At 36.3% G+C, this 25272-nt stretch overlaps 4 protein-coding genes across 4 annotated transcripts; all 4 read right to left on the bottom strand.

Moving 5' to 3' along the window:
• Positions 1 to 15491: 15491 nt before the first annotated feature.
• On the bottom strand, positions 15492 to 16241 carry LOC138895487 (protein VACUOLELESS GAMETOPHYTES-like). The gene has a single exon (XM_070180193.1). It carries the CDS (start codon positions 16239 to 16241, stop codon positions 15492 to 15494), a length of 750 nt encoding a protein of 249 aa, XP_070036294.1.
• A 2353-nt stretch (positions 16242 to 18594) lies between these two features.
• On the bottom strand, positions 18595 to 19350 carry LOC104092341 (protein VACUOLELESS GAMETOPHYTES-like). Its single transcript, XM_018769485.3, has one exon. It carries the CDS (start codon positions 19348 to 19350, stop codon positions 18595 to 18597), a length of 756 nt encoding a protein of 251 aa, XP_018625001.2.
• Positions 19351 to 21714: 2364 nt separating this feature from the next.
• LOC104092324 (protein VACUOLELESS GAMETOPHYTES-like) lies at positions 21715 to 22482 on the bottom strand. Its single transcript, XM_009597903.4, has one exon. The coding sequence runs from the start codon at positions 22480 to 22482 to the stop codon at positions 21715 to 21717; it is 768 nt and encodes a 255-aa protein (XP_009596198.1).
• Positions 22483 to 24036: 1554 nt separating this feature from the next.
• Positions 24037 to 24807, bottom strand: LOC138895357 (protein VACUOLELESS GAMETOPHYTES-like). Its single transcript, XM_070180050.1, has one exon. It carries the CDS (start codon positions 24805 to 24807, stop codon positions 24037 to 24039), a length of 771 nt encoding a protein of 256 aa, XP_070036151.1.
• Between the last annotated feature and the right edge of the window lie 465 nt (positions 24808 to 25272).

Below are 25272 nucleotides of genomic sequence, written 5' to 3'. Positions count from 1 at the left end.
CCCAAACCGATAGGCCGTGACGAGTTCCCGAGTTCTACCTATCGAACACCCATTAGTATTCGTCTAAGATATAAACATGAAATAAGTGCAGGTCATGCATAACGTATGGAAATAAACTATTAATTCATATGAACAACCTACGTGGAAAAACATGCCCAAAAGACATATATACATACATATATATACTGTAGGGCGAGCCGATAAGGCCACATACTATATAACTATACATGACTGTCTACAGACCTCTAATAGAGTGTACAAATGTATAAAGGAAGAGACTGGGCCCCAACGTACCCATATATATATATATATATATATATATATATATATATATATATATATATATATATATATATATATATATATATATATATATATGTATGTATGTAAACACACCGTACCAAAACTCAAAGCAGCTCCGGATCAAATGGAGCACACCAACTCACGCTGATCAAGGATCCTAAGAAGGGGGACCGTCAGCCTGTCTACCTGCACCTGCGGGCATGAAACGCAGCGTCCCCGGGCAAAAAGGGACGTCAGTACGAATAATGTACTGAGTATGTAAAGCAAAAAAATCAGTACATGAAAGACATAGATGAAACATGGGGTAAAGAATTCCACCTGTGAGTCTAAATAACTTTATGAATCCTGAAACATTTATAATATCATTCACGTGCGTGTAAATATCGTATCATGCATAGGTATAGGTGTACATAACATCATCAATCCTCTGAGGGCATTCTATCATATCATCTCGGCCACTATGGGGGATATCATCAACATATACCAGCTGATCAGGTGGTGGTGCGTATATAACGCCTTAACCTTTTCCCATATCCCATATACATATAATATACGCGTATATAACGCCTTCTGGTCATGGGTCAATGTACATGTATAAATGTATGAAATGCAATAGAAATACGTTAATAAGATTTCTCGAATATCATAAAATCAATATGCCTTTCGGACAAACTTTATCAAATACGTATTTTTCTGAGACCTGTGAATAGAGGATATAATAATAATTCACATGGGCAATCAATAATATAGACACCTCTAGTATTTCTATGAATAGAGTCATTTATGAACATTGAGTATTTTGCTCGTTTCGTTTGTATCATTTGGATCATGTCAGAAAGAAAACAAAAAAGGATAGCCTTAACATACCTCAAGTCGTCAATGCAACTCAACAACAAGCTTATGACAACTAGAGTGCCAACCTTATAGTAAAGAAATACGTGTACAATTTAGATGGCGGTAGTGTATTACATATCTCAAACGATAACTCGATTCTAAAATAAAACAGGCAGCATTTCCCCTGATTTTACTGCTCTCTCAAGCCTACTGTAGGCGAGATACAAACATAATAATATCAGCAACTCAAAACCAACCTATTTACAATCCGGGACCTTCAATACAACAAAAACCCCAAATATACCATAATACACCCAATCAACAAATTATCAATTAGCCTGCAACTATAACGACGAGCGACCAACCTACTACCCTACCACATGTGGCATTTCTCCACGCCAGTTTTATCCTTCCAAACTCCATAAATCAGCAGCACAATAGACAGCCCAAAAGCAATACAAAACAGCCCACAAAATAGTCCACTACAATTCAAATAACTCGAACTCACGGCTTCCGATCACCGTCCCGTGAGGTCTAACTATTAGGAAACGAATTTATCAACTTTTCTTGATATTTTAAAGCTTAAATACAGAAATTAAATTTTTTTATTAACTAATAAATACATTCCAAAACTCAAACTACAAATAAAAAGAGAGATGATATAGTGATACTTACGTCTTAGGGATCGTTCTGATGTTATTGCTTCTCGATTTTGTACCCGGGATGTTAGTATTATTTGAAGCTATTAGAGAGCTCAAGGACCGTTATTTTATCGTGTCTCTGGTCAGATTATATGTAAAATAAAGAGAGAGAGAGAGAGAGAGAGAGAGAGAGAGAGAGAGAGAGAGAGAGAGAGAGAGAGAGAGACGAGTTAAAACATATTTATCAAACTTTTGAAAAGTCAAAAGGTGCTAGCTTGGCACCCTCCGATTCACCCATTTTCCAATGCTTATATCTTTTTATCCGGATATTGTATGAACAAACGGTTAAGAGCGTTGGAAACTACATTACAAGACCTTCAATTCGGTATATAATATGTCCCAAAAATACCTCATATAACATACAAAATATATTTTTCAAAAAGCTATGTTATAGGGCAAATTCGTAGTCTGTTTTTCCGCAACTTTAATCCGATTTCCCCCAAACTTTATGTGTTTTTTCCAACCATCAAATATAGTCATATTATGAATTTAAAATCATTTAAATCATGATTAATAAGTCTCATATTCATTATACGTCACCTTCGGACATACAGGGTGTAACATAAGTCTAGGAAAACTTGGCTAACAAGAAATTGGGGAGAACTCAAGAAATTTATAGCCCCTATTAAAGGGTTGAATCTAGAGATAGTAAGACCCGACTTGAGAATATATCAACGGTTTTATGAATTACCCATTTGGGCTTGAGAAAGCTAAATTGGGCAAAACTACTCATACTACCGTTGAGGTATCGAGTGGGTAATCACGTGTTGATTGCTATATTAGACCCCGACCAATGAAACATGCCCTAAAGCCCACATATGTGCTTATTGGGGACTGGGTAGATCATTCATCATGTTTAATTTACAAATACCATGTTTAAATTGTGCAAAAATTGCAAAACCTAAGTCAGTGCCGTTTTATTTTTGATTGTGCGGCCGCACACAAAATTGTGCGGTCTGTAGATCTTGAGTTAGGGAAAAATATAATACATGAAAAGTGCGGACCGCACTCAAAATTGTGCGGTCCGCAGAAAAATATGTGCGACCGTACTTTGGAACTTCAGAGAACCAGTAATCTGAACCTAGTTTTGTGCGGCCGCACTCACAATTGTGCGGTTCGTACTTAAGTATGTGCGACCGCACTTTGAAATTGTGCGATCTGCACAAGGCAGTCTGCGGCTGCACTTAATATTGTGCGGTCCGCACTGTCTCGTTTGTACACTAATTTCCTGCAACTGTTAACATGCTTCTGAACTTTAACTAACTTATGTGCTTCGTATTGCAGATAATGGTTCGGTCACGAGGCAGAGGTGATACATCTAAAGGAAGGGGTGAACCCTCCCGAGGCCGAGGAAAGGGCACTCAACCTCTAGGAGTGCAATCAAAATCAATAACCAAAAAGCAAACCACTGGGAAAGGTAGGGCCACAGAGCCATCAGACTCAAGCTCGTATGTCCCATCTAGGGAAGCCTCCGAGGGTCACTCAGTGGAGGTACAACCTGAGGCCCAGTCCCAACCACCACAATTCTGATGCCGGTAGCCAGGGTTCAGCGCCCTTCTCTACACACACTCCCTCTGCACCAGTTGTAGTAGATGATGATGATGTTCCTGATGATAGTAGGGGAGGTGACACTAGAGTGGGCGGCCTAGAGAGGTCAAAGAATAAAGAAGTATGGGAATATAGGTTCGTGAGTTTGACTGCCTTTGCAAAGTTTAGAGAGTGGTGGGCCCAGAGATCGCTCACACTTGAGCGATAATTCTTGCTGGAGGATTTGGATAAATACAATCCAAATGTCCTTAAGAAGTTCATGGAGTGTAAGGGGTGGATGCAGTTCACCCAGAGTGTTATGGATGCCAAAGAGCACTTGGTACGTGAATTTTATGCCAATGTGGCACACATCAAGAAGGGTACCAAAGTGACCAAAGTGAGAAATTTGAAAGTCAGATTCGACCCAAGCACTCCGAACACTTACTTGGGATTCGAGGAGGTAGAGGCAATCCAGTACTTGGAGAAGCTTGCTATGGGTGATACAGCTCGCCCTTGGTCAACAGATATTTTGGCTCCTTCAGGACCACCACCACCATGGATCACAACAGGGGTTCCCATTGCATGGTCCACCCTCAACTTTGAAGCAAAGGGGTGGCAAACTTTTGTGTGCAGCCGTATTGACCCAAGCTAGAATGAGAACAATCTTCCGATTCCCCGAGCTGTTTTGGTGGCATCTATCATGGCCGGGTACCCAATTAATGTGGGTGCCATCATGTCGGCCAACATGTCAGTGGTTGTCCGGAAAGGTGAAATCTCCTATGCATATCCCAACATCCTCACAAAATATTTCACGGATGCAAAGATGGAGTCGAGGAGTTTTGATACAAAAGTGCGGGCCAAGAAGCCCTTCTCATGGTACTCCTTGCAAGGTCCGAGAAACCCAAAGTTCAAGGGTAAGGCAACTGCCACCGTTAGCCAGTCTGATGAGCCATCAGTGGTGGTTACAGATTCTGCTGTTGAGCCATCTACAACTTTCATGCCTTCCACAACGGCCGGTCCTTCCACCGAGATAGCTGACATGCCACACCTTAATCTTCTAGACCATCAACATCAGTACCATTGCCTGCCTCATCCACATATCCACTCACTGCACTGCGAGTCTCCCATACATTGGTGAGTCTCAACAACTGGATGCAGACAGTTATTTCAAAGTTGTCTGACATATCCAGTGTTGTTGCAGCACCGTCTTCTACACCAGCAGCACCACAGGTTCCTCCGTCGGTGGAGAAAATATTGAAGAAGATCCTGGACAACCAGAAGACCATTATGGATACACTGGTGGCACATGGGGAAGTTATTGAGTAGTTGGGCAAACATGTGAAGAAGATGAGGAAATCCTAGGCCTCAAAGAAATCAGTGGAGAGATTGAGAAAGGAGGTGACAAATATTGCAGCAGCTGGTGATTTACCATTTGACCTATTGATGGAGACAGATCCATCAGTACCCGCAGACCCAGCAGCACCATCAGCAGAGGCACCAGCTGGCCAGTCTGACGAGCCAGACCTTGCTACCCATACTGCCGATGAGGTGCTTCAGATGTTCACCAACCCCGTTGTTCCCCGAGCAGAGGATGATGAGATCCAATAGGAGGAGCCCGAGGATGGTGATGCTTCCATGCACCCTGAGACCACATAGGGATTTTTATTTATTCTCTACCCTCCCTTATTTTGATTTTGCTAAGCATTGAGGACAATGCTTATTTTTATTCAGGGGGTGGTCTATTTTGGTGGGTTTGATTTGATGACATTGGCCTGTAATAACTTTAATACTATTTTTCTTTTATCTTTATTATCTCTTTCATTATGTATATATTCCTCCCTCTCTTTTGATGTATATATGTTATTCCCCTCGGTTTATATATTCATTTGTCTTACTTTCAGTAGCTTATTTCATAGCTTCTTTATTTTATTTTCTTAGTAGTCTAGCTTTTTATTTATATTAATAGCTTCTTTTTGATTCGGTAGCTTCTTTTTATGTTTAAGTGAGCAATAAGCCTTTGGTTTTCTTAATGCCACGGTTCTTTCCAAAGTTGGGTTTTGTGTGAACCGGGTGGCTCTTCCCAACGATGGATGGCGTGACAACCTTCTTAACGGATTGAGTCCGTTTTTAATGTTTAGGTAGAAACAATAGTGTTAATGAATAAAAAAGGAACAAACAACCAAGTATGTGGAAGTGCATTTTAGGCACGTCATACACCTAGTCTAAGTATATACCTAATCCAATATAAGCTCTCTGAGGAATCGACCCCGACTCAAAGTTGGGTAATTATAATTGCATCGACCGCTTCACAATCTCAATCGGTGGTGTGAATTTGGGCGACATCAAGTACTTACGCACTTCAATGAACATGTCATGCCTTTTGGACTTGATGCCTGATCTGTGTAAACTGTTCGACTCTCAGAAATTCATCACAAACTTTGCCTTGAAACCAAGAAACCTTACCTAGGACTGTGTCAATGCCAATGGCTGTAAAGATCCTCTTTTCGATCAGTGGCACTCTTTGCGGGTTTTCACCAACTGACCTCTCTCATTTCTCTTCTCACAATCGCCTTATAGTGCTCTTTACGAGTTTTCACTAACAAAAATCTCTCATTTTAATTTCTTTACTTCCCATCGTCTTACGGTGCCCGTGAGGGTTTTCACCAATAAAACTCTCTCATTTCATTTCTCTCATTTTAATTCGTGAACATTCTCATTGATTGATCGGAAGGACTTTGAAAAGGGTTTAGGTGAAAAGGATTTGGATTGAATTACAACTTTGGAACCCTTCGGGCGAAACCATCACCGAACCATTATAACTTCTACCCAGTTTCAACTTTTGGGGAATGTGGATTTTTATTTTGGTGTGACTGAACCCCAGAGAGAGGATGTCTACGTATCCTTTTGGAATCAAGTCAAACATAGTTCAATGAACTTTGTTTCTGATTTTCTTTCGTTTTTTTTCTTTTATTTTTTTAATTTTCCTTTTCCTTTTTTTTCCTATAACACTTTCAAGTTCCAAAGAGGGTAATACTCTTCTTATAATGTATGGACCTTTCCAATTAGGAGCAAAGTTTCCTTTGGCTTCTTCATGATGCGGGAGAATACGTCTCAGAACGAGTTGACCCACTTCGAATTTTCTAGGGCGCAATTTCTTGTTGTAGGCATGGTCCATTCTTTGTTGGTACAATTGCACGTGGCAAACTGCGGCCAATCATTTTTCATAAATCGGTGTCAATTGTTCCAGTCGATGTTTGACCCAATCTTTATCCTCAATATCAGCTTCAACAATGATCCGAAGAGAGAGAATCTCAACTTCGTTCCAATTTTCTATTTATTTTCTTACAAGCCTTGTCTTCAAAACATTCTGTTTCTTGATTCATTATTTCGAGGTCTGACATTGTTTTAGGATCTGGGAATGAAGTCCACAAGCATGTCATGTAATTAAGATCTGCATTAATAGAACTGAAAAGAGAATAAGAAAAAGTGACAAGATTAAGAAAAGAGACATTCTTGGACAATGAAATATTAATTCCATTCGATTGATTTTTTTAAACTTTTAAAGATAGAAAGGTTTACATCAGAAAGTAAGACAATAAAAGTAAAACATCCGGATTACACCCTGAAATAATCCGAACGCAGAAAGGATAGCAAGACCGACTATCGAGATTCCCATATGACAAAGAACTTTTCAGGTTTAGCTCCCATTTCTAGGTTTCTCTTATGTCGCAGCAATAGCTACTGTGGCTTTCAATGCTGGATCATCAAGTCTTCAACTGCCCTTTAAAGGGTCCAACAGACCTCTGTATCATGTCCCACTGCTCTAGAGTGGTATTCACATCTAGCATCCGCTTGGTGCGAGGGGGACTCGGGGTTTGGCTGGTTCGGGGCCACTGGCTGCAGCAGACCTAACTCGATTAGCTTTTGAAACAAACTTGAATATGATTCACCAATAGGGATGAACTGATTCCTTTCGATGGGCTCTCTTGGGCGAAGATTGTATTGGGGAACATTTGGTTGGGTATTATATAGAGCTTAGTAAGTACGGACATTTCTAGGAGGTGGAGCTCTGTTTTGTGTATAATGTTGTGGCCGCGTGTAAGGTTGTGCGTTTATCACCGCATAGGGAGGCAGTGCCACGACATAAGCAGCATCTTGATGGGAATAATAGTGTTGTGGGACCTTAGGAAGTATATATGATTGGTTGAGTGACCTGCGGACCCCCCTCGAGCTCGAAGCCATCATGGCTCCCTCTTATCTCCTATTTCTATTCATAAAAACCCTAACGGCCTGTGATGTGGCCTTAAAGGCAACATGACTTAAGATTCAGCCCATTTTAAAACCATTTTCGATCATCTCCCCAATACTGATAGCCTCGGTGAATGGATTACCCATAGCGAACATCATGTTATAGAAGTAGTCCGTCTCTTGGGCCTGTTGGAAGAACGTAACCATTTCTGCTTCATCCAATTGAGGCTTTACCTTGGCGGCTTGCTCGCGCCATTTGACAGCATATTCACTGAAACCTTCCACGATTTTCTTTGTCAAACTGGATACAGAGTTCTCTTTTTGGATTTTTCACTCTTGCTTTCTTTTTTTTTCTTTTTTTTTTCGCTCTTTGTTTTCTTTATTATTATTGTCACTCTTTTTTTTTCTTTTTTTTTCACTCAGTTTATTTGATGGCAATGATCGAATCTGATGGAGATTTCCTATGTATCATGACGCCACATGATCAGATCTTGCATAGTTCGGAAAGATCGGGAATAGACTGTGTTACACCCTATATTTTCGTACGTAAAACTGTGTCGTGAGCAAACTAATATAGGACCCAAGAATGAGATCATCTTTGAAAATATATAAAATAAGTTAATCATGTTACCTCAGAAGTTACAGATATTGAAGATCATGAACAACAAGTACAAATAGGGTTGGAAGGTTCAGAAGCTAAAGGAATTGAAGAAAATAATATTTTGACGAAAGCCGACAAGTTGGGAATGTTATAGCATGTACTTTTGGGGTGAGACCAAGGTGTTTAATATGATATGGAGGTTATGTTATTCGTTATGTTATTCGTATGATAGTCGTGTGTTATGTTTTAAAGTCAAGCGAGTGGTGGAACAAAAGTCAATGAAAGTTATCACAAGTTACGTTCATAAGTTTTACTAAAACTTTAGGTCAAATGTAACTACAATTTTCTTCCAATATACTTAGAGTTATGGGGTGTTCACCCATAAAATTAAATATCTATGAGTCTATTTTCCAACGCATTAAACCATTTGTCAATACGATATCAGAGTAGAGAGATATGGGCGTTTTTGCGAGACTGCGCAGACTGTCACCTACTTTCTTAAACGAGAATGCAAAACTGGGCCAGTTCGGGTCGTCCAAAACTAGGCCAGTTCGAGTCGTTCAAAGAGGCCTTTTAAAGGCCTATCCCCTTCATATATTAGGATGATAATAGGGCAAAATAACCAGACTTAATATCTGCAAATATTCTCCCAAAAATTTTCCACAAACCCCAATTGATTTTCTCTCCCTTTCAAGTTCTAATTAGAGGTAAAGACTAGAGTTTGAAGAATCAAGATAGGAGCTGAGTTATCCAACAAATAAGGTAAATTTACTGCTCTCTTTCATCCATTATTTACTGCTGTATATACATAGTAAGTCATTTTATATTTGTAAGAACTCACGAGACGGTAATCGAAAGCCGTGAGTTCGAGTTATTCACTTGTAGCGGACTATTTTGTGGGCTGTTTGGTGTTGTTGTTGGGCTGCATGATTTACTATTATTTTGTGGAGTTTTTTAGGAGGAAGGGTGTGGAGAAATACCACATAAATGCAGGATGTTGGTTTGGTCGTTCGTCGTAATATTTTCGGGTTGTTGACACTACTACGGCGGTCGTTTTGTGTATGAAGAGATTGACGTGTGTTGGGCTGTTTTGTAGTATTGTGTGATGTACATAAGGTTGGAAAATAATGTATATATGTTGTTATTATTTTTTTTTTGGTGTTGTTGGTGTTATCTTGAATTTGGAGGAAGTAAGGATTATATGGGAGATGTTGTTCGTTTAATACCAAATAAGCATGTCGTTCGTTGTGCGATAGTTGTACCTTTCGTAACTTAATGATAGTATTATTATCGTTGTTGTAGATTAAGGTGAGAAGAGGCTAGTTCAACTTGGTGATTGAAAAGATTGTGTTAAGGTATGTTAAGGCTAAAACCTTCATTCATTTTGGCATGATCTCGTAGCTACATGTGTTGATAATGGGACATAAAGAGAAGTTCGTATTCATGAATTTATTCACATTATTCTAGTCTCATAAGTTGTAGTATTATTCCTTATCGAGACTCTATATTCAATTTAGTATTGTCTTCTTCCAGTCAAAAGAGTAGAATGTCTATATGTATACAGTATTACAGTATTTTCACCACCATCGAGCTATAATCGATGGGCAGGCCCCTATTGGGCAACCTCTGATCAGATGGTAAGTTATATATACCGAGCCTACTGTGGCCGAGCGCCTATGAGCGAGCCCAGGATGGCCAAGATACAGAGCTTAGTATGGCCGAGCACCTATGAGCGAGCCTACTACGACCGAGCAGTTACACGTACCGAGCCTTATAAGGTCGGACATTTATTTTACTTACTATATTGAAGGAGTTGAGTCAGTATCAGCAGGTAAGTATATCTTCAGATCGTCTTTGACTCCCAGTTACTTCGAGTTATTATATTATAAGTTCAGTTTCAGTTTTCAGTTATGTTATTGCCTTACATACTAGGTGCATTATTTCGTACTCACGTCCCTTTTCTGGGGACACTGCATTTCATGTATGCAGGTTTAGATAGACAGACGGGTAGACCTCCTGAGTAGGTGTTTCCAGAGTTCAGCCTGATCGGTAAGCTCAACGTCCTTCGGAGTTATCGGGTCTAGGTTTTCGTGTACATCTTCTGTATGTATGTATATATGTTATGGGTAGGTTGGGGCCCTGTTCCGATCATAATATATCCATCTGTAGAGGCTTGTAGACATATCCTGTTGGTTAGTGCAATATGTTGGGCTTGTAGGCCTGGTATGTATATTTTGTTGGTTTGTCGGTTGTAGTAATTATGACGGCCTTGTCGGCCCAACTTTATATTGATGTTTAGTCAGCACTAGTTTCCATTCAGTTTTATATTTTGCTTCGCAAATTGTCTTGCAAGGTGGCCCCATGGCCAAATTATGACATTATATGTTCAGAGTCCCTTAGTCGCAATTTGGTACGCTAGGTTAGGTGAGGCACCGGGTACCGGTCTCGCTCCCAGGTTATGGGCATGACAGACTGACCCATTTTTCTTTTTTCTTTTTTTCATAAAGACTTTTAAATATTGATGTTTTTTGGGGAGTTTTTTTTTCTTTTTATGGAATTTTGAAATTTTCTTTTTAAAAGAAGGAATTCTAAAGAATGAAGAAAATATTTTGGATTTTGATTTGAATTTTCTTTTTCTTTTTTATTATCGAATGAAAAACTTCGAAAAAGAAGAAAAATATTTTTGAATTTAGTAATAATTGTTTTAAGATTTTCTAAGAAAAAAATTCTAAGAAGGAATTAATGAAAGGGAAATTATTTTTGGATTTTCTTTTGAAAATTGGGGTCTCAAATAAAGACTTTTCTAAAGAAGGAAGTAAAGAAAAATATTTTGGATTTTTAAAAATTGTGGGCCGGAACCGATAAGGTTTTTCTATGTATCTCACATCCGGTGAGAATCAGACCCGCATAGTTCGGTAAGAAAAGCATGACTTTTATTTTGAAAATATTTGGCGTATTTTTGAAATGACTCCATTTTTTTCAAAAGTTCGGCAGATTTTTGGGATTTTCAAATACCTGGTTTTTTAAATTTCTCTCTTTTGCCCCACTCTTGTTTTTTTCTTGATTTTCTTTCCCGGTTTTAGAAACCGGTCAACATGCAAACCGAATCAAACAAATGTACAAGTAACATGTAAGACGCATCAGGATGGTCTTTTGATTTGGGTACACCTGTCCTAGACGGACGCAACCCCGGTGTTGAGTCCCCAAAGTCGAATGCACGTGATACAAACAAACGTACCTACTAGGTCCGGCCTGAGGCAATGTTACTTTAAGTTTAAATCGTGGGTGTATTGTTCTAGACCTGGCTTACCCGAGCGGACAACTCGAGCCGATGGGGGCAACGTACCGGAAATACAAAAGCTTCACCGAATTTGCAACTTGTCCGATCCTCGTTCTAAAATTAGGGGTATGACTCTAACAGAAAAGAAGCCATGCGAAGCGCATGCTTCCCAGAAGATTTAGAAGACTAAGAGAGAAGAAGAGTTTCATAACAGTTTATATACAATTCACACAATATCAAAGCGGTAAAAAGCAGCATTTAACACATTAGGCTCAAACACGTAAAAATCAGATAATAAACAAAAGCCAAGTATAACAGTTATTCTAAGCTCGAATTTTGAACCTTGAACTAGAGATTCTGGGTTCTTTTCCCCAGTAGAGTCGCCAGAGCTGTCACACCTCCTTTTTCCCGAGGGGATATGAGAGTTTTTCCAATTAAAGTGACACTGTTCGAAATAGGATTATTTATTTAATCAGAGTCGCCACTTGGAATAATTTATGGTGTCCCAAGTCACCGGTTTATTTTGAATCCCAAATCGAGCAAATTGACTCTTATTTATGATCCGTGAACACAAAAGACCGGGTAAGAAATTCTGTTAACCCGGGAGAAGGTGTGAGGCACTCCCGAGTTTCGTGGTTTTAGCACGGTTGCTCAACTATTAATAAGTAGCCTAATTATCTGATTTATTATATGTTTAAAACCTATTGTGCATTTTTACTTTTTGACTGCTTTTAATATTTATGGAACTTTATTTGAACAAGTCGCGATGTCACACACTCGTTTGTTTTTGTACATATTGCGAATCGCGTCACGTGAAATGCACCCGCGATTTAAAACATATTTATTTTCATTATTATTTGAAGTTGTGGTCAAGTCACGTGAAACGCGCACTCGAATTGAGGTTTACGTATCGTGATCATGTCACGAGAACCGTACCCATGGTCATGATGATTTATTAATCGCGCCTAAAACAAACTACGGGAGTTCAAAGATTGTTTTATTTTTATTTTGTTTCCCCATGTTTTCCTGAGATTTGAGATTGTGTGTGAATGTCCAAAGGTATGGAATTTATTGTGGACAATTGATGTAATTTAAATATTAAGCTAATGGCCAAGATGTGAAGATGATTATAGCCAGCTAAATGAATTTACAAAGAATGGGTCAACTATAGCTCCTATTGGATTGGGCCAACAACTTATTATCATAGAAGTGGGCCTAGCCGAATTTATTTTAGCCCAAAATCTTAAAGGTCTGATTTTCTTTTGTTTCGTCCTATCGGACAACTGGTCACAACTCCAATTGTCTTTGTCCCATTTCTGACTCAAATGTATTCTCAAGGCCTTACGTTACTACATTGAAATTAAATAAGAAGAATTAACCCAAATAGCCGTCCACCTAATCTCTTAAACTAAAAATAGCCGATGGATGTATAATATATGTATAATTAGTATATAACATATGTATAACTATGTATAAATAATATATAATTTATGTATACCTGCTAGAAAAAGTAAATATTGAATCTGACCGGCTATTTGTGTAACGATCTTCAAGTTTATTCTAGTGGCCCAACATTTAATCCAAAATTCATTCTCAAATTACTACCACAGTAACCCAAATGTTACAAATGAAATCCAGTCCAAATTTTCAAACCCTACTCTTCTTTATTTGTTAGTTTACTCTATTAGTCTAACTGATCACTTCACAATACAAAATAAAGATAACACATTAAATTATTTAGTAGACTAATTACAACAAAATCAAATGAACCAAAAATATGAAAGGCATTTATGAGAGATTGAGCAAAGAAGCAAACAAGACTCTTAAGTGGAAGAAATCAATTAGAACAAATTCAATATTAACTCAATGAACTAAAAATGAAGAATAACAAAATATCAAATAGAATACTCACGAAACTTGAACGAAAACCATATAAACTGGAATGAAATAGGAAGACAGACCTTTATATTGACTGGATCAAACTTTACACTTTTGTAACTCAACCATCGAGCCGAGAACAAAGACCACGACCGCAAACCTTTGACGGCGGCTACCTCGATGGACCTCTGGAACCACAAAGAGTATCTGTAACCTCGAAACTCCAAAACTCCGATACTAGCACTCGGTGGTTATGGAGTTGTTTTGTGAGATGTGTTTGGACTGAATTTCGGCTGGGTTCTCAGTTGATTTTTTTTGAAAGAAAGACGAAGAAAAAATGACACTAATAAAAATTCCCTTATCGTAGAAGAAGCAAAAACATTTCTCTCTAATCCCTCCTTATTTCCTTACATTTTCTCTTCTATTTATAAAAAAAATTTCGAAAATTTTCAGATTAGTTTTAAGATTATTTTATTATTTTATTATTTTTTAATTAAAAATAATTCTCACTTCCTATTTTTCTTCTTTTTAAAAATAAAATAAATTCCCCACTTTCCTTTACTTTTATTTTTAAATTTCTCACTAATTACTTTTATTATATTTAAATTCTCACTTTTTTAAACTTTTTTTTCCACTTATTTTACTTTTCTTTTTTTAATTTCCACTTTATTTTACTTTTTTTTAAAATTTTCACCTACCTTTACTTTTAATTTTTTAATTCCAACTTTATTTTACTTTTTATTTTTTAAATTTTCACATTCTTTTACTTTTATTTTTTTAATTTTTCACTTTCTTTTACTTTTTTATTTAATAATTTTCACCTACTTTTACTTTTATTTTTTAATTCCATACTTCTACTTTTCCTATTTTTTTATTCCCATCCGAAAATTTTAAAATAATATTTAATTTTTTTTGATTTTTTAATTTATTTTATTTTTAAATAAATATAAAAATAAAAATAATTTTAATAGTAATAATTGATTTTTTAAATTATTTTTAATTTTTACCCTATATAAAAAAATGTAACAAAGCTAAAAAATATATATTTAATTTCTAAAAATATTACAGAGTAGAAGGTGATAAAAATTTAAATATAGTAAAAGATTAGGTGCCCACATAGCTAATATATCGTACATCTAGGCTAAATTAAGATTTGATTTTGGTTTTGGTAGAGTGGATTGATAAATCATCCTATATATAACTGCAAATTAAGTATGCAGGTGAGTGGTGATGGCTACCAGATTATATTGATGCTACTAATGGAGCTTTGGAATTGGTTGTAAATCTTTCTATCTTCTCTGTCTTCTTATTCTTGTTTTTTCTTTCTTAAATCTCTATAAATTGATCCAATTAGTAATTTTTTTAACAACTTGTTTGAATGGTTGTCACATATTGTATTGTATCGTATTGTTACTTTAAATACGATGTTTGTTTTGATTGTTACTTAAATTTTATTGTATCGTATCGTTAAATCCGTCGTTACGACAAAATGTGCCACGTAACGACCGATTTTGTGTTGTCGCGTCGTTACCTTGTCTTTTCTCTCAATCTCACCCTTCATTATTATTAAATAATTTTATTTTATCATTTATCTTACATTTTTATATACCGTATCATAATTTTTAAAAAATAATATTACAAGTTTATTCTTCATATTGCTTGTGTGTGATATCATAAAACGACGACGAACGATATAATCTATCAAAATATTATATTTATCAAACGATACAGCACAATACAATACAATACATTATGAAACGATACGTAACAATCATCCAAACAAGCATAAAGGATCTCTCATGATGACTGATGCTGATCATATTATTGTACCAAGTACTAACAAAGGCACTAATGTTTGACCCAATAAAAAGAACAAAACCCGCGAAAATCAAACAAACATTGTCATAGATAAACATAGAAACCGTAAAGGAAATGAACAAACTTGATCATCAACGATCAGAAATACAAAAGTTAAAAAATAGTACTCGAAAGAGAAAGAACACAACAACAGAGCATTTATTTTTGCAAGAAATTAAAACTGAACGTCTTCAAATTAAGCGGATGCATTAAATGGTGACGATACAGTTAGATGTAACTGTATCTTCGCGTGGTGGGCCGCTCAATCCCACAGTGAAAGAGCAGCCGCTCTTCCTTGTGCCTCAATCCGAGCACGAATTTGAGCTGCAATAATCTGTTCATGTGCTTCATTAGCTGCATTTATCATCTCCACTGCTGAATTTGTATTTGGATCTGGACTTTGATTTGGATTTGGATTTGGATGCGGTTGCTGTATGGGGAAAACACCAACTTCAGGACTAATTGTACACGTCAAGTGCGACATAAAATCACAACCAGCGCAATAGTACAACCAATCGTCCGTCTTCATTATTACATTGCAGACATCACAACTATATACGATATTCTTATCTTCGAAAGGAGAACCAAAGAGGAGCTCCAATTGATGCGGGTGTTTGTCAACAAGTAATGAGCTCGGACAAGATGCACATTGCAAGTGAACATCAAATTCGCAACAAGCACAGCTAAAGCAAAATCCATTGCCAACAGAGCCACAAGCCTTGCAAGTATAAGAACGACTTGAGTAAGTTGGACTTGCGAGAAGGGTCAAAGGATGGGAAGAATGAGATGAGTGATCGAGGAAACGAGGAGCATTGAAGCAGTTCTCGTGGAGGAAATATTGGCAGCTACTGCAGCCGTAGAAATTAGGCTTGTTATTATTGTTTGGTTGCTCACAAGCATTGCAAGTGAGAGTTTCAACTTCTGTTGGATTCACAAGTTTCAAGATGTGGGAATGGCTGAAGTGTTGTTTACCTTGACTTGTTGAATCTCTACTCCAATTCCGTCTTCCCATTGATTTTCCTAGTAATTTTGTTCAATAAGGGATATATTGGAGAGGTAGCAAGTTTAGTGATTACACTGATTCGTAGTTACTTCTATTTATAGACATTAAACTGATTCTTAGTTGCTATGTATAGACATTAATTAACTACGATAATAACTTGGCCACGTTGTTCCTTCGACGACTTTGCTTTTATTGTTTTCCCCTTTACTAAGTCGTACTACAATATAATTTGGCCAATTGCTATTCAAAAACATATCTAAACATCTGTAGCATATTGACTGACTTAGCTATTATCCAAAATGGCTAACAGAATCTCTCTTTTTTCTTCTTTCTATATTACTTATATAGTTATGTACAAAATGCGAGCATCTTTGAATTTTGACTTAGACTAAACGCTGTCTACTTGTTTGTTTTCTGAAGTTAATTTCCTTTCCCATTTCCTTCTCTCGCTTAGCTCTCTGAGCCTTTATAGGTGGCCGTGTGTAATACTGTTGTTGGGTGTACGAAGAAAGTAACATATTGGTAGTCGAAAAAATTGTGAGTGTACATATAAGGTGCAGGGATCTCCTAATAATGTGAGGTCTTTTGGGAAAAACCGTACGGGTTTGATTCAAAGCGGACAATATCACACAATGTTAATAGTATCATTAAACTAGTTTAGCCCAATAAGTGTGATATAAATAGTATTAAGTTAGATCCCCGCAGTTTCGGCAAATTTCAAAATTGGGAAGTCAACTGTTTTGAGGTTCATGGAACTTGGAAGTATCGGTAACAGTTCACTGTTAGACTTTTTGCTCCTCCAAGTTCGCATTTGATCATTCAATATCGTAGTTCTGACTAATAATTCATTTAGACTTGTTCTAATTTGTATTCATCTTCTGAAAGTTGGAGTTTTTTTAATGCAACTATCTCAAAATTAACTTGCCAGACGAACAATCATATGTCTGCCTTTGACTGATAATTAAAAGAAATATATTTACCTGATTTTTCAATCTCTAATTTGATCGTTCCTCTTACTGGCGTTACCGATCTTCTCAAGTTGGACGTCACTTCAATAAGATTTCACATACATATTTTTACTCTTTAATTGAGTCAACTAACTGTAAGTATAATTAAGCTATAGACTTTGAACTCATATGAAGATTTTTCCTCTAACGCCTCTTTACACCTTTTACGATAGACCCTTAAACGGATTCTGAATTCATTATCTAGATCATCTACATTAGAGATTAATGAAATAGGGATCGGAAAATCCATATTTAAATACTTTTGAGGTTAGGGATGGTTGCTAACTTGCTATGACGAGCAGTCTTCTTTGCATTAAGTCTAAAATTTCCTCCCTTCTATCCATCAAATCGTCATAGGGGTCGTTTGTTTCACATGCTGGTTATGCAGGACCAGAGGCAAAGACATGATTTGAAATTTATGAGTTCAAAATTTTAGTTCTTTAAAGTTACCGGATTCTAAATTAGTAATTCGCACCTATTCATTGAATTTCATAAGATAAATCTGAATTAAAACTACTGGTTCGGCCGAACCCGAAAAAGCGAAGGGCTAGCTCTGCCTCTATGCAAGACTATCATGTAGGACTGTTTATGCGGTGATAAATAAAGAATAGTTATGCAGTAGTTAATAGTATAGGGATTGTTATATGGGGATTAATAATGAGGAGATTGTTACGTGAAGCAATGGCGGATGCATGCACACCCATTATCTTCGGCTAAAACTTAGGTATATAGCATAAATTTCCCTGATTAGTATTCTCGCTTGACAAAATCATTAATTATATGAATATAATTTAATTCTTACATGAACATGTATTTAAACAACTTTAAACTTATTTTTTTTAATCTTTATTTAGTTATCCTATTAAAATTTGAGCATCCTGCTCTTCAATTTACTTTACGGCGGCATCAATGCAAGGATTAGATTTTTTCTTCAAGTGATCAATGCTTGTTTCTAAATATTCATTGATTGTTTTTCACCCATCTATTCCTTCCTACATTATGAGATGGAGCTTTGATATTAAATCGATCCAATGATTTTTTTTGTTTGGGGGGGGGGGGGGGGGAGCTCTTTTTGATAACGTGAGGACTAAGGAATGATATGGTCATATCATTGATCAGACAAAGACACTAATTTTTATCCAACAAAAAGAAGAGAAACGCGAAAATCAAATATGTTGTAATATAGATAAACATAGAAACCGTAAGGAAAATGGAGAAACTGATCATCAGCGATCAGAGGTACAAATTAGAAAGAAGAGTATTCGAAAACAAAATAACATAACAACAAAGCATTTTGTTTTTTTTGGAATTAAAACAGAAACGCGGATGCATTTTGATGATCACGATACAGTTAATTAGATGTAACTGTATCTTCTTGGTGTCCTGAATATGTCCAGAGCAGCCTCTCTTCCTCGTGCCTCAATCTGAGCACGAAGTTGAGCTGCAAGAATCTGCTCATGAGCTTCATTTACTGAATTTATCGTTTCCACTGTTGGATTTGGATTTGGATTTGGATGTGGACTTGGACTTGGACGTTGCTGTCTGGGAAAAACACCAACTTCAGGACTAATTGCACATTGCAAGTGCGATGCAAAATCACAACCAGCGCAATAGTACAACCAACTTTCCCTGTTCATTATGACATTGCAGATATCACAAACATATTCGGTATTCTTATCTTGGTAAGGAGAACCGAAGAGGAGCCCCAATTGATGTGGGTGTTTGTCAACAAGTAATGAGCTTGGACAAGAAGCACATTGCAAGTGAATATCAAATTCGCAACAAGCACAGCTAAAGCAAGATCCAATATTGCCAGCAGAGCCACAAGCATTGCAAGTATACGAACGACTCGAGTAAGTTGGAATTGGGAGAAGGGTCAAGGGGTGAGAAGGATGAGATGAATGATTGAGAAAACGAGGAGCGTTGGAGCAGTTTTCATGTAGGAAATACTGGCAGCTATTGCAGCCATAGAATGGCTTATTACTATTGCTTGGTTTCTCACAAGCATTGCAAGTGAGAGTTTCAACTTCAGCTGGATTGACAGGTTTCAAGACATGGGGATGGCTGAAATGTTGTTTACTTTCATCTGTATTCTGATTCTGTCTTCCCATTGATTTTCCTTGTAATTTTGTTGAGTAAGTAAGTAACAATAACCTAAGGGATATGTTGGAGAGTTAGCAAGTTCAGTGATTACACTAATTTCGTATTTGTATTTATAGCGATCTACAACTACTATAATAATAGCAACTTGCCCACGTTTCTTTTTCCTTCAACGACTTTGCTTTCATATATTTTTTCCTTTACTAAGTCGTCTCTGCGACAACAATATAATTTGTCCAATTGCTATGCAAAAGTATATCTAAAACAGCGGTAGCATTTTGACTGACTTTGCTGTAATTAACCACTGGTTAATAAAATGCAGAGCATCGTATATAAATATTGAGTTAGACTAATTAAACATTGCCCCTTGTTTGTTTTCGAAGTCAATGCTTAATGTATTCACAACTGCTTAATTTCCTTTTTCATTTTCTTCTGGCTTTATAGGTAGTGGTGTGTGATATGAATAGTAAGTTAAATCCTCCGCAATTTCGGCAATTCCAAGTTGGCATTTGATCATTGTTGCTGGGAAAAGGGCCAAATATACCCAGTATATTGTCTATATTTAACCTCTGTTATATTATCCGGTAAAAATTTATCCCTATCGTTATACTATCCGACCAAATTTATCCCTGCCGTCAATAAACTTTTAAAAATTTACCCTTTGATTTGTTAGGTAATCCAAAATCTCCCAATTTTCTTTTATTTAAATCACTTGTTGTTTTCTTGCTCCAATATCTTCATAAATTACTATTGGTGTGAAAGCTAAAGGTACTAGATTATACAAATTATTCATGGATAATTTTAATTACCATTGCACCCACTTCTCTTCTTGTGATAATGGGTTTGAAATTGGTTTAAAAGTTTATTTATTTTTCAACCATATACATACCATAGAATTTAGTGGATCTTTTATTGTGTATTATATATAGCTGCTCATCATGTATGTACATGTATATTTTTTTATTGTCTAGTTAGTTTAAAGTTCAATTGACTAACTTTAGAGTGCACAATGCGTAGATATTTGATTAAAGCAAAATTGAATTCGACAATTTAAAGTCTCCAAGGAACTTCAACTAATATCACTAATATTTGTAAACTCTACGTACCTTTGGTGCAACGTTCATTAAAGTTGGGGTGTTATAAATACTTTTGGAATTTAGACAAACTACCTAATTTAGATTCTACAATTACTATACTTTGTTTACTAACCGTTATATTATTTTAATATTTCTTTCTCTTTTTTTTTTTCAATTAAGAAAGCATGTAAATGTCAACTATTTCGAAAATAGTGGATCAAAAAGAAGAATAAATGACTTAATTAAAATAATTTGGGAGATTCTGAGTCACCTGACGGATTGAGGGGTAACTTTTAAAGTTTGCTGATGGTAGGCAGTGGCGGAGCCACCTTATATGAAGGGGTGTCAAATGACACACCTTCGCATGAAAAATACACTGTGTAGCTAGGTAAAAAATAAATTATATGTAAATATACTATGTATTGACTACATTTAATTTCCTGGTATGTTTACTTTTATATATTTTGACACCCCTTAACGAAAATTCTGGCTCCGCCATTGATGGTAGAATAGTATAACGGTATGGATAAATTTAACCGAATAGTACAACGGAGGTTAAATTTAGATAATATTTGAAAGTAGAGGGATAAAAGAACGAGAAAAATAATTGGGAAAGTTTCATAATATACCCATTTGTAACACTCGCTTTCACGATTATATCAAATATTCAAAAAGTATTGTACTCTATATACCTCCAAATATTCTTACATATTCTAAAACATACCTCAATATCCTAAAACTCTAATTTCCTCCCTTCCACCCATCAAATTCCCTTCTTTTAGCTTTTCTGGTTTCATGATCTTTTATTTTGGCAAAACTGCAGCTTTAACCCTTGTGTTATAGGGCTAGTGCATATGTTAGTCCGATTCTCAGTTGTTGTGCACAAATCATGTGTGGAACACTGTTGCAATGACGGGGTTAAGAACGAAAAAACTAAGGCTTAAAGATAGGGAAGAACTTATTTTCACAACTGTGCATGATTAAATTTTGAAATTACTTTTATTATTATATGCCGAAGTTCAAATTGCTCCTATTTTACTTTTTTTCTTTTACTTTGAAATCTAATTCTGTTTGTCACCTACTATTTTATTTTAATTATCAGAAATTTATTATTTTTTTAGTGTGAACATTGGCAACTTATTGAAGTTACCTGATATAATTTGTTAATAGTAGCTGTTAATAACATTTGATTTTGAAGAAAGTATCTGAAAGAGAAATAATTTAATAGAGTATTTATTTTTGCAATTAAACTTGAACGTCAAAATATAAGGCATAAGGTGAAGTTTAACATTTACACAGTTAAAAGTAACTGTATCTTCGTGGTGGCCCGACCAAGTCCAGAGCAGCCTCTCCTGCTCGTGCCGCAAACTGAGCACGAATTTGAGCTGCAATAATCTGCTGATGAGCTTCATTAGCTGCATTTATCATCTCCAATGTTTGATTTGGATTTGGATTTGTGTTCGGATTTTGATTTGGAATTGGACGCTGCTGTCTCGGGAACACACCAACTTCAGGACTAATTGCACAGTATAAATGAGATGCAAAATCACAACCAGCGCAGTAGTAAAGCCAATTGTCGCAGTTCATTATTACATTGCAGACATCACAAATATATACGATACTCTTATCATCGTAAGGAGAACCGAAGTGGAGCTCCAATTGATGTGGATGTTCGTCAATAAGTATTGAGCTTGGACAAGATGCACATTGCAAGTGGATATCGAATTCGCAACAAGCACAGCTAAAGCAGAATCCATTACCAGCAGAGCCACAAGCTGTGCAAATATAGGAACGGATCGAGTAAGTTGGATTTGGGAGAAGAGTCAAAGGATGGGAAGAATGAGATGAATGATTGAGAAAACGAGGAGCGTTAAAGCAGTTTTCATGAAGGAAATATTGACAGCTATTGCAGCCATAGAATGGCTTATTACTAATGTTTTTTCGCTCACAAGCATTGCAAGTGAGAGTTTCAGCTTCAGTTGGATTCACAATTTTCAGGATATGGGAGTGGCTGAAGTGTTGTTTACCTTGATTTGTTGAATCTGTACTCTGATTCTTTCTTCCCATTGATTTTCCTTGTAATTATACTGAAATAAGGAGTAATCAATAAGAGGGTGGTACAGTAGAAGTATTGGAGAGCTAGCAAGTTCAGTGATTACACTAATTCGTAGTATTTTTATTTATAGTTATTTAACTAATAGCAACTTAGCCACGTTGTTTCCTTCGACGACTTTGCTTTCATTTTTTCCCCCTTTATTAAGTCGTCTATTGGAATAACTTGGCCAATTGCGACGCAGATGTCTATTTAAACAGCTGTAGAATATTATCCAATGGTTACGAAAATTAAATGGCATATTTTGACTTTGACTAAACTTTACCTTCTTGTTTGTTTTTTGAAGTCAATGCTTGAAAAGACTGATTGGTGAAGGATGTATTCACCACTGCTTAATTTCCTTTTTCATTTTTCTTCTTAGTTCTCTCTGGCTTTATAGGTAGTAGTGCGTGATACGAATAGTAAGTTCAATCCACCGCAATTTCGGCAAATTGGTAACTTTGGAAGTCAACAATATTGAGAGTCATGGAATTCGGTGGCAGTCCACATTTAGACTTATTCTAATCTGTAATTCACATTTGAACTTCGTTCTTGTTAGGATTTTGTCGGATTTACTTTCCATATTTAAATTTTACCTTTTCTTGAAGGAAGAAAAATAATATACCATAATTAATTTTTACTTTTATGAAAAAAAATATTGAGCTCTTTTATATTTGGCAGATAGAAAAGTCTGTCATGTTCTGTATATGCAGAACTTGAATACTCTTTTATGAAAACAACACGACTATAGTTGACAAAGCATATAAAAGCTATTTTCGCAAAAGCCTCTCAGCCAACAATCTCTTATAAGTGCTTTTACTACTGTAAAACTGGCCTTAGGCATACAATTATCCATATTATAAGAAGAATATAATCAGCATGTTAGTTTAAAATACACTTTGGTGTCAAGACTTGAATGTCTAAAGGCTTGTGAGCACCCTTTGAGGGATGATTGGGATTGCTGTGTAATATTTTTCAACTTTTGAATCTTCACTTGGATTATTGCTTCTATGATAAGAATTTCTTGTGTTTGAGTTTTCTCCCTCTTAAATCCTCATAGTTCTAAGTTAAGGTTGATATTTGAGCACAGGGTTTAAGTTTTAGCTAGCTATTTGGATTTGTAGTCATTTCAAATTTTTAATCCATTCTCCACTGGAAAGGGGTCACGTACGACGGATGAAAAATGATGTTTATAGTGCAAACAACAAACTAGAATCCGATTTATTTAGTGTCTTAAATTAGTTAAATCGTTATTCGGAGAAACAAACATATGAATGTGCCAGTAAAATACACTACCAGTTTTTTTACCCGACAAAAAAAAAAGAATACCAAACAGCTGTAAATAGATAAACATAGAAACTGAAAAGGAGATGAAGAAACATGTCCACCAACATGAATAGAAGACATACAAGAGCTGAAAGAAAAGGTATTCCAAAAAGAAACAACATAAGAACAAAGCATTTATTTTGCAGAAAACTTGAATTCAAAGTGGATGCATGGGATGATCAAGATATAAAAGCAGTTAGTACTTAGTAGTAAGAGTATCGTCGTGATGGCCCGTCAATGGAGTCCAGAATAGCCTGTCGTGATCGTGCCGCAATCTGAGATTCAAGTTGAGCTGCCATTAGCCGCTCATGAGCATCATTAACTGAATTTATCATCTCCACTGTTGCATTTGGATTTGGAATTGTATTCCGGTATCGATTTGGATTTGAACGTTGCTGTATGGGGAAAACGCCAACTTCAGGAGTACTTGCACACTGTAAGTGCGATGCAAAATCACAACCAGCGCAATAGTACAACCAACTGTCCCTATTCATTATGACGTTGCAAATATCACAAACATATGTGATATCCTTATCATCGTAAGGAGAACCGAAGAGGAGCTCCAACTGATGTGGGTGTTTGTCAACAAGTATTGAACTTGGACAAGATGCACACTGCAAATGAATATCAAATTCGCAACAAGCACAACTAAAGCAAAATCCATTGCCATTAGAGCCACAAGCCTTGCAAGTATAGGAACGACTTGAATAAGTTGGAATAGGGAAAAGGTTTAAGGGGTGAGAAGGATGAGATGAGTGGTCGAGAAAACGAGGAGCATTGAGGCAGTTTTCATGGAGGAAGTATTGGCAGCTATTGCAGCCATAGAAATTAGGCTTGTTATTATTGTTTGGTTTTTCACAAGCATTGCAACTGAGAGTTTCAGATTCTGTTGGATTCACCAGTTTCAAGTTGTGGGGGTGGCTGAAGTGTTGTTTACCTTGAGATGTTGCACCTGTCCCTTTCTCTCTTCCCATTTTCCTTTTAACTTTGTTAGATAAGTAATCAATAAAGCGTGTACGATGGATATATAATTAACAGAGAGCGAGCAAGTTTTCAGTGAGATTACACTAAATCGTACTAGCCTTTATAGCTATTTTACTGCATATGATAATAGCAACTTGGAATTTTGAACTCTTTTATTCTTTTCTCAACTCATCACCGGCAACAGTTAGGCCAATTGCTATACTAAATTTCTGTCTAACCAGCTGTAGAATTTTGACTGACTCAGCTGTTATCCAATGTCAACTAAAATGGCAAGCATCTCGGCATTTTGACTTTTACTAAACGTTGCCTTCTTGTTTGTTTTTATAGTTTAAATCTTGAAGGTTTTTAAATTATTAGTCCATTAGAGTTCAAGTTGTATGGATGGATTGATGGTACAATAAATATTAATATAATCATTATGATACTAGCTGTACTAGTTTTCGTTTTTCTCTATA

This window comes from Nicotiana tomentosiformis, chromosome 1 (genome assembly GCF_000390325.3).
Source record: "Nicotiana tomentosiformis chromosome 1, ASM39032v3, whole genome shotgun sequence".
Classification (NCBI taxonomy): Eukaryota; Viridiplantae; Streptophyta; class Magnoliopsida; order Solanales; family Solanaceae; genus Nicotiana; species Nicotiana tomentosiformis.
This window is presented reverse-complemented; position numbering and strand designations above follow the sequence as displayed.

Excerpts from the sequence above, each read along its gene's own strand:
- LOC138895487 (XM_070180193.1), bottom strand. The coding sequence starts at position 16,241 with ATGGGAAGACGGAATTGGAGTAGAGATTCAACAAGTCAAGGTAAACAA.
- LOC104092341 (XM_018769485.3), bottom strand. The coding sequence starts at position 19,350 with ATGGGAAGACAGAATCAGAATACAGATGAAAGTAAACAACATTTCAGC.
- LOC104092324 (XM_009597903.4), bottom strand. The coding sequence starts at position 22,482 with ATGGGAAGAAAGAATCAGAGTACAGATTCAACAAATCAAGGTAAACAA.
- LOC138895357 (XM_070180050.1), bottom strand. The coding sequence starts at position 24,807 with ATGGGAAGAGAGAAAGGGACAGGTGCAACATCTCAAGGTAAACAACAC.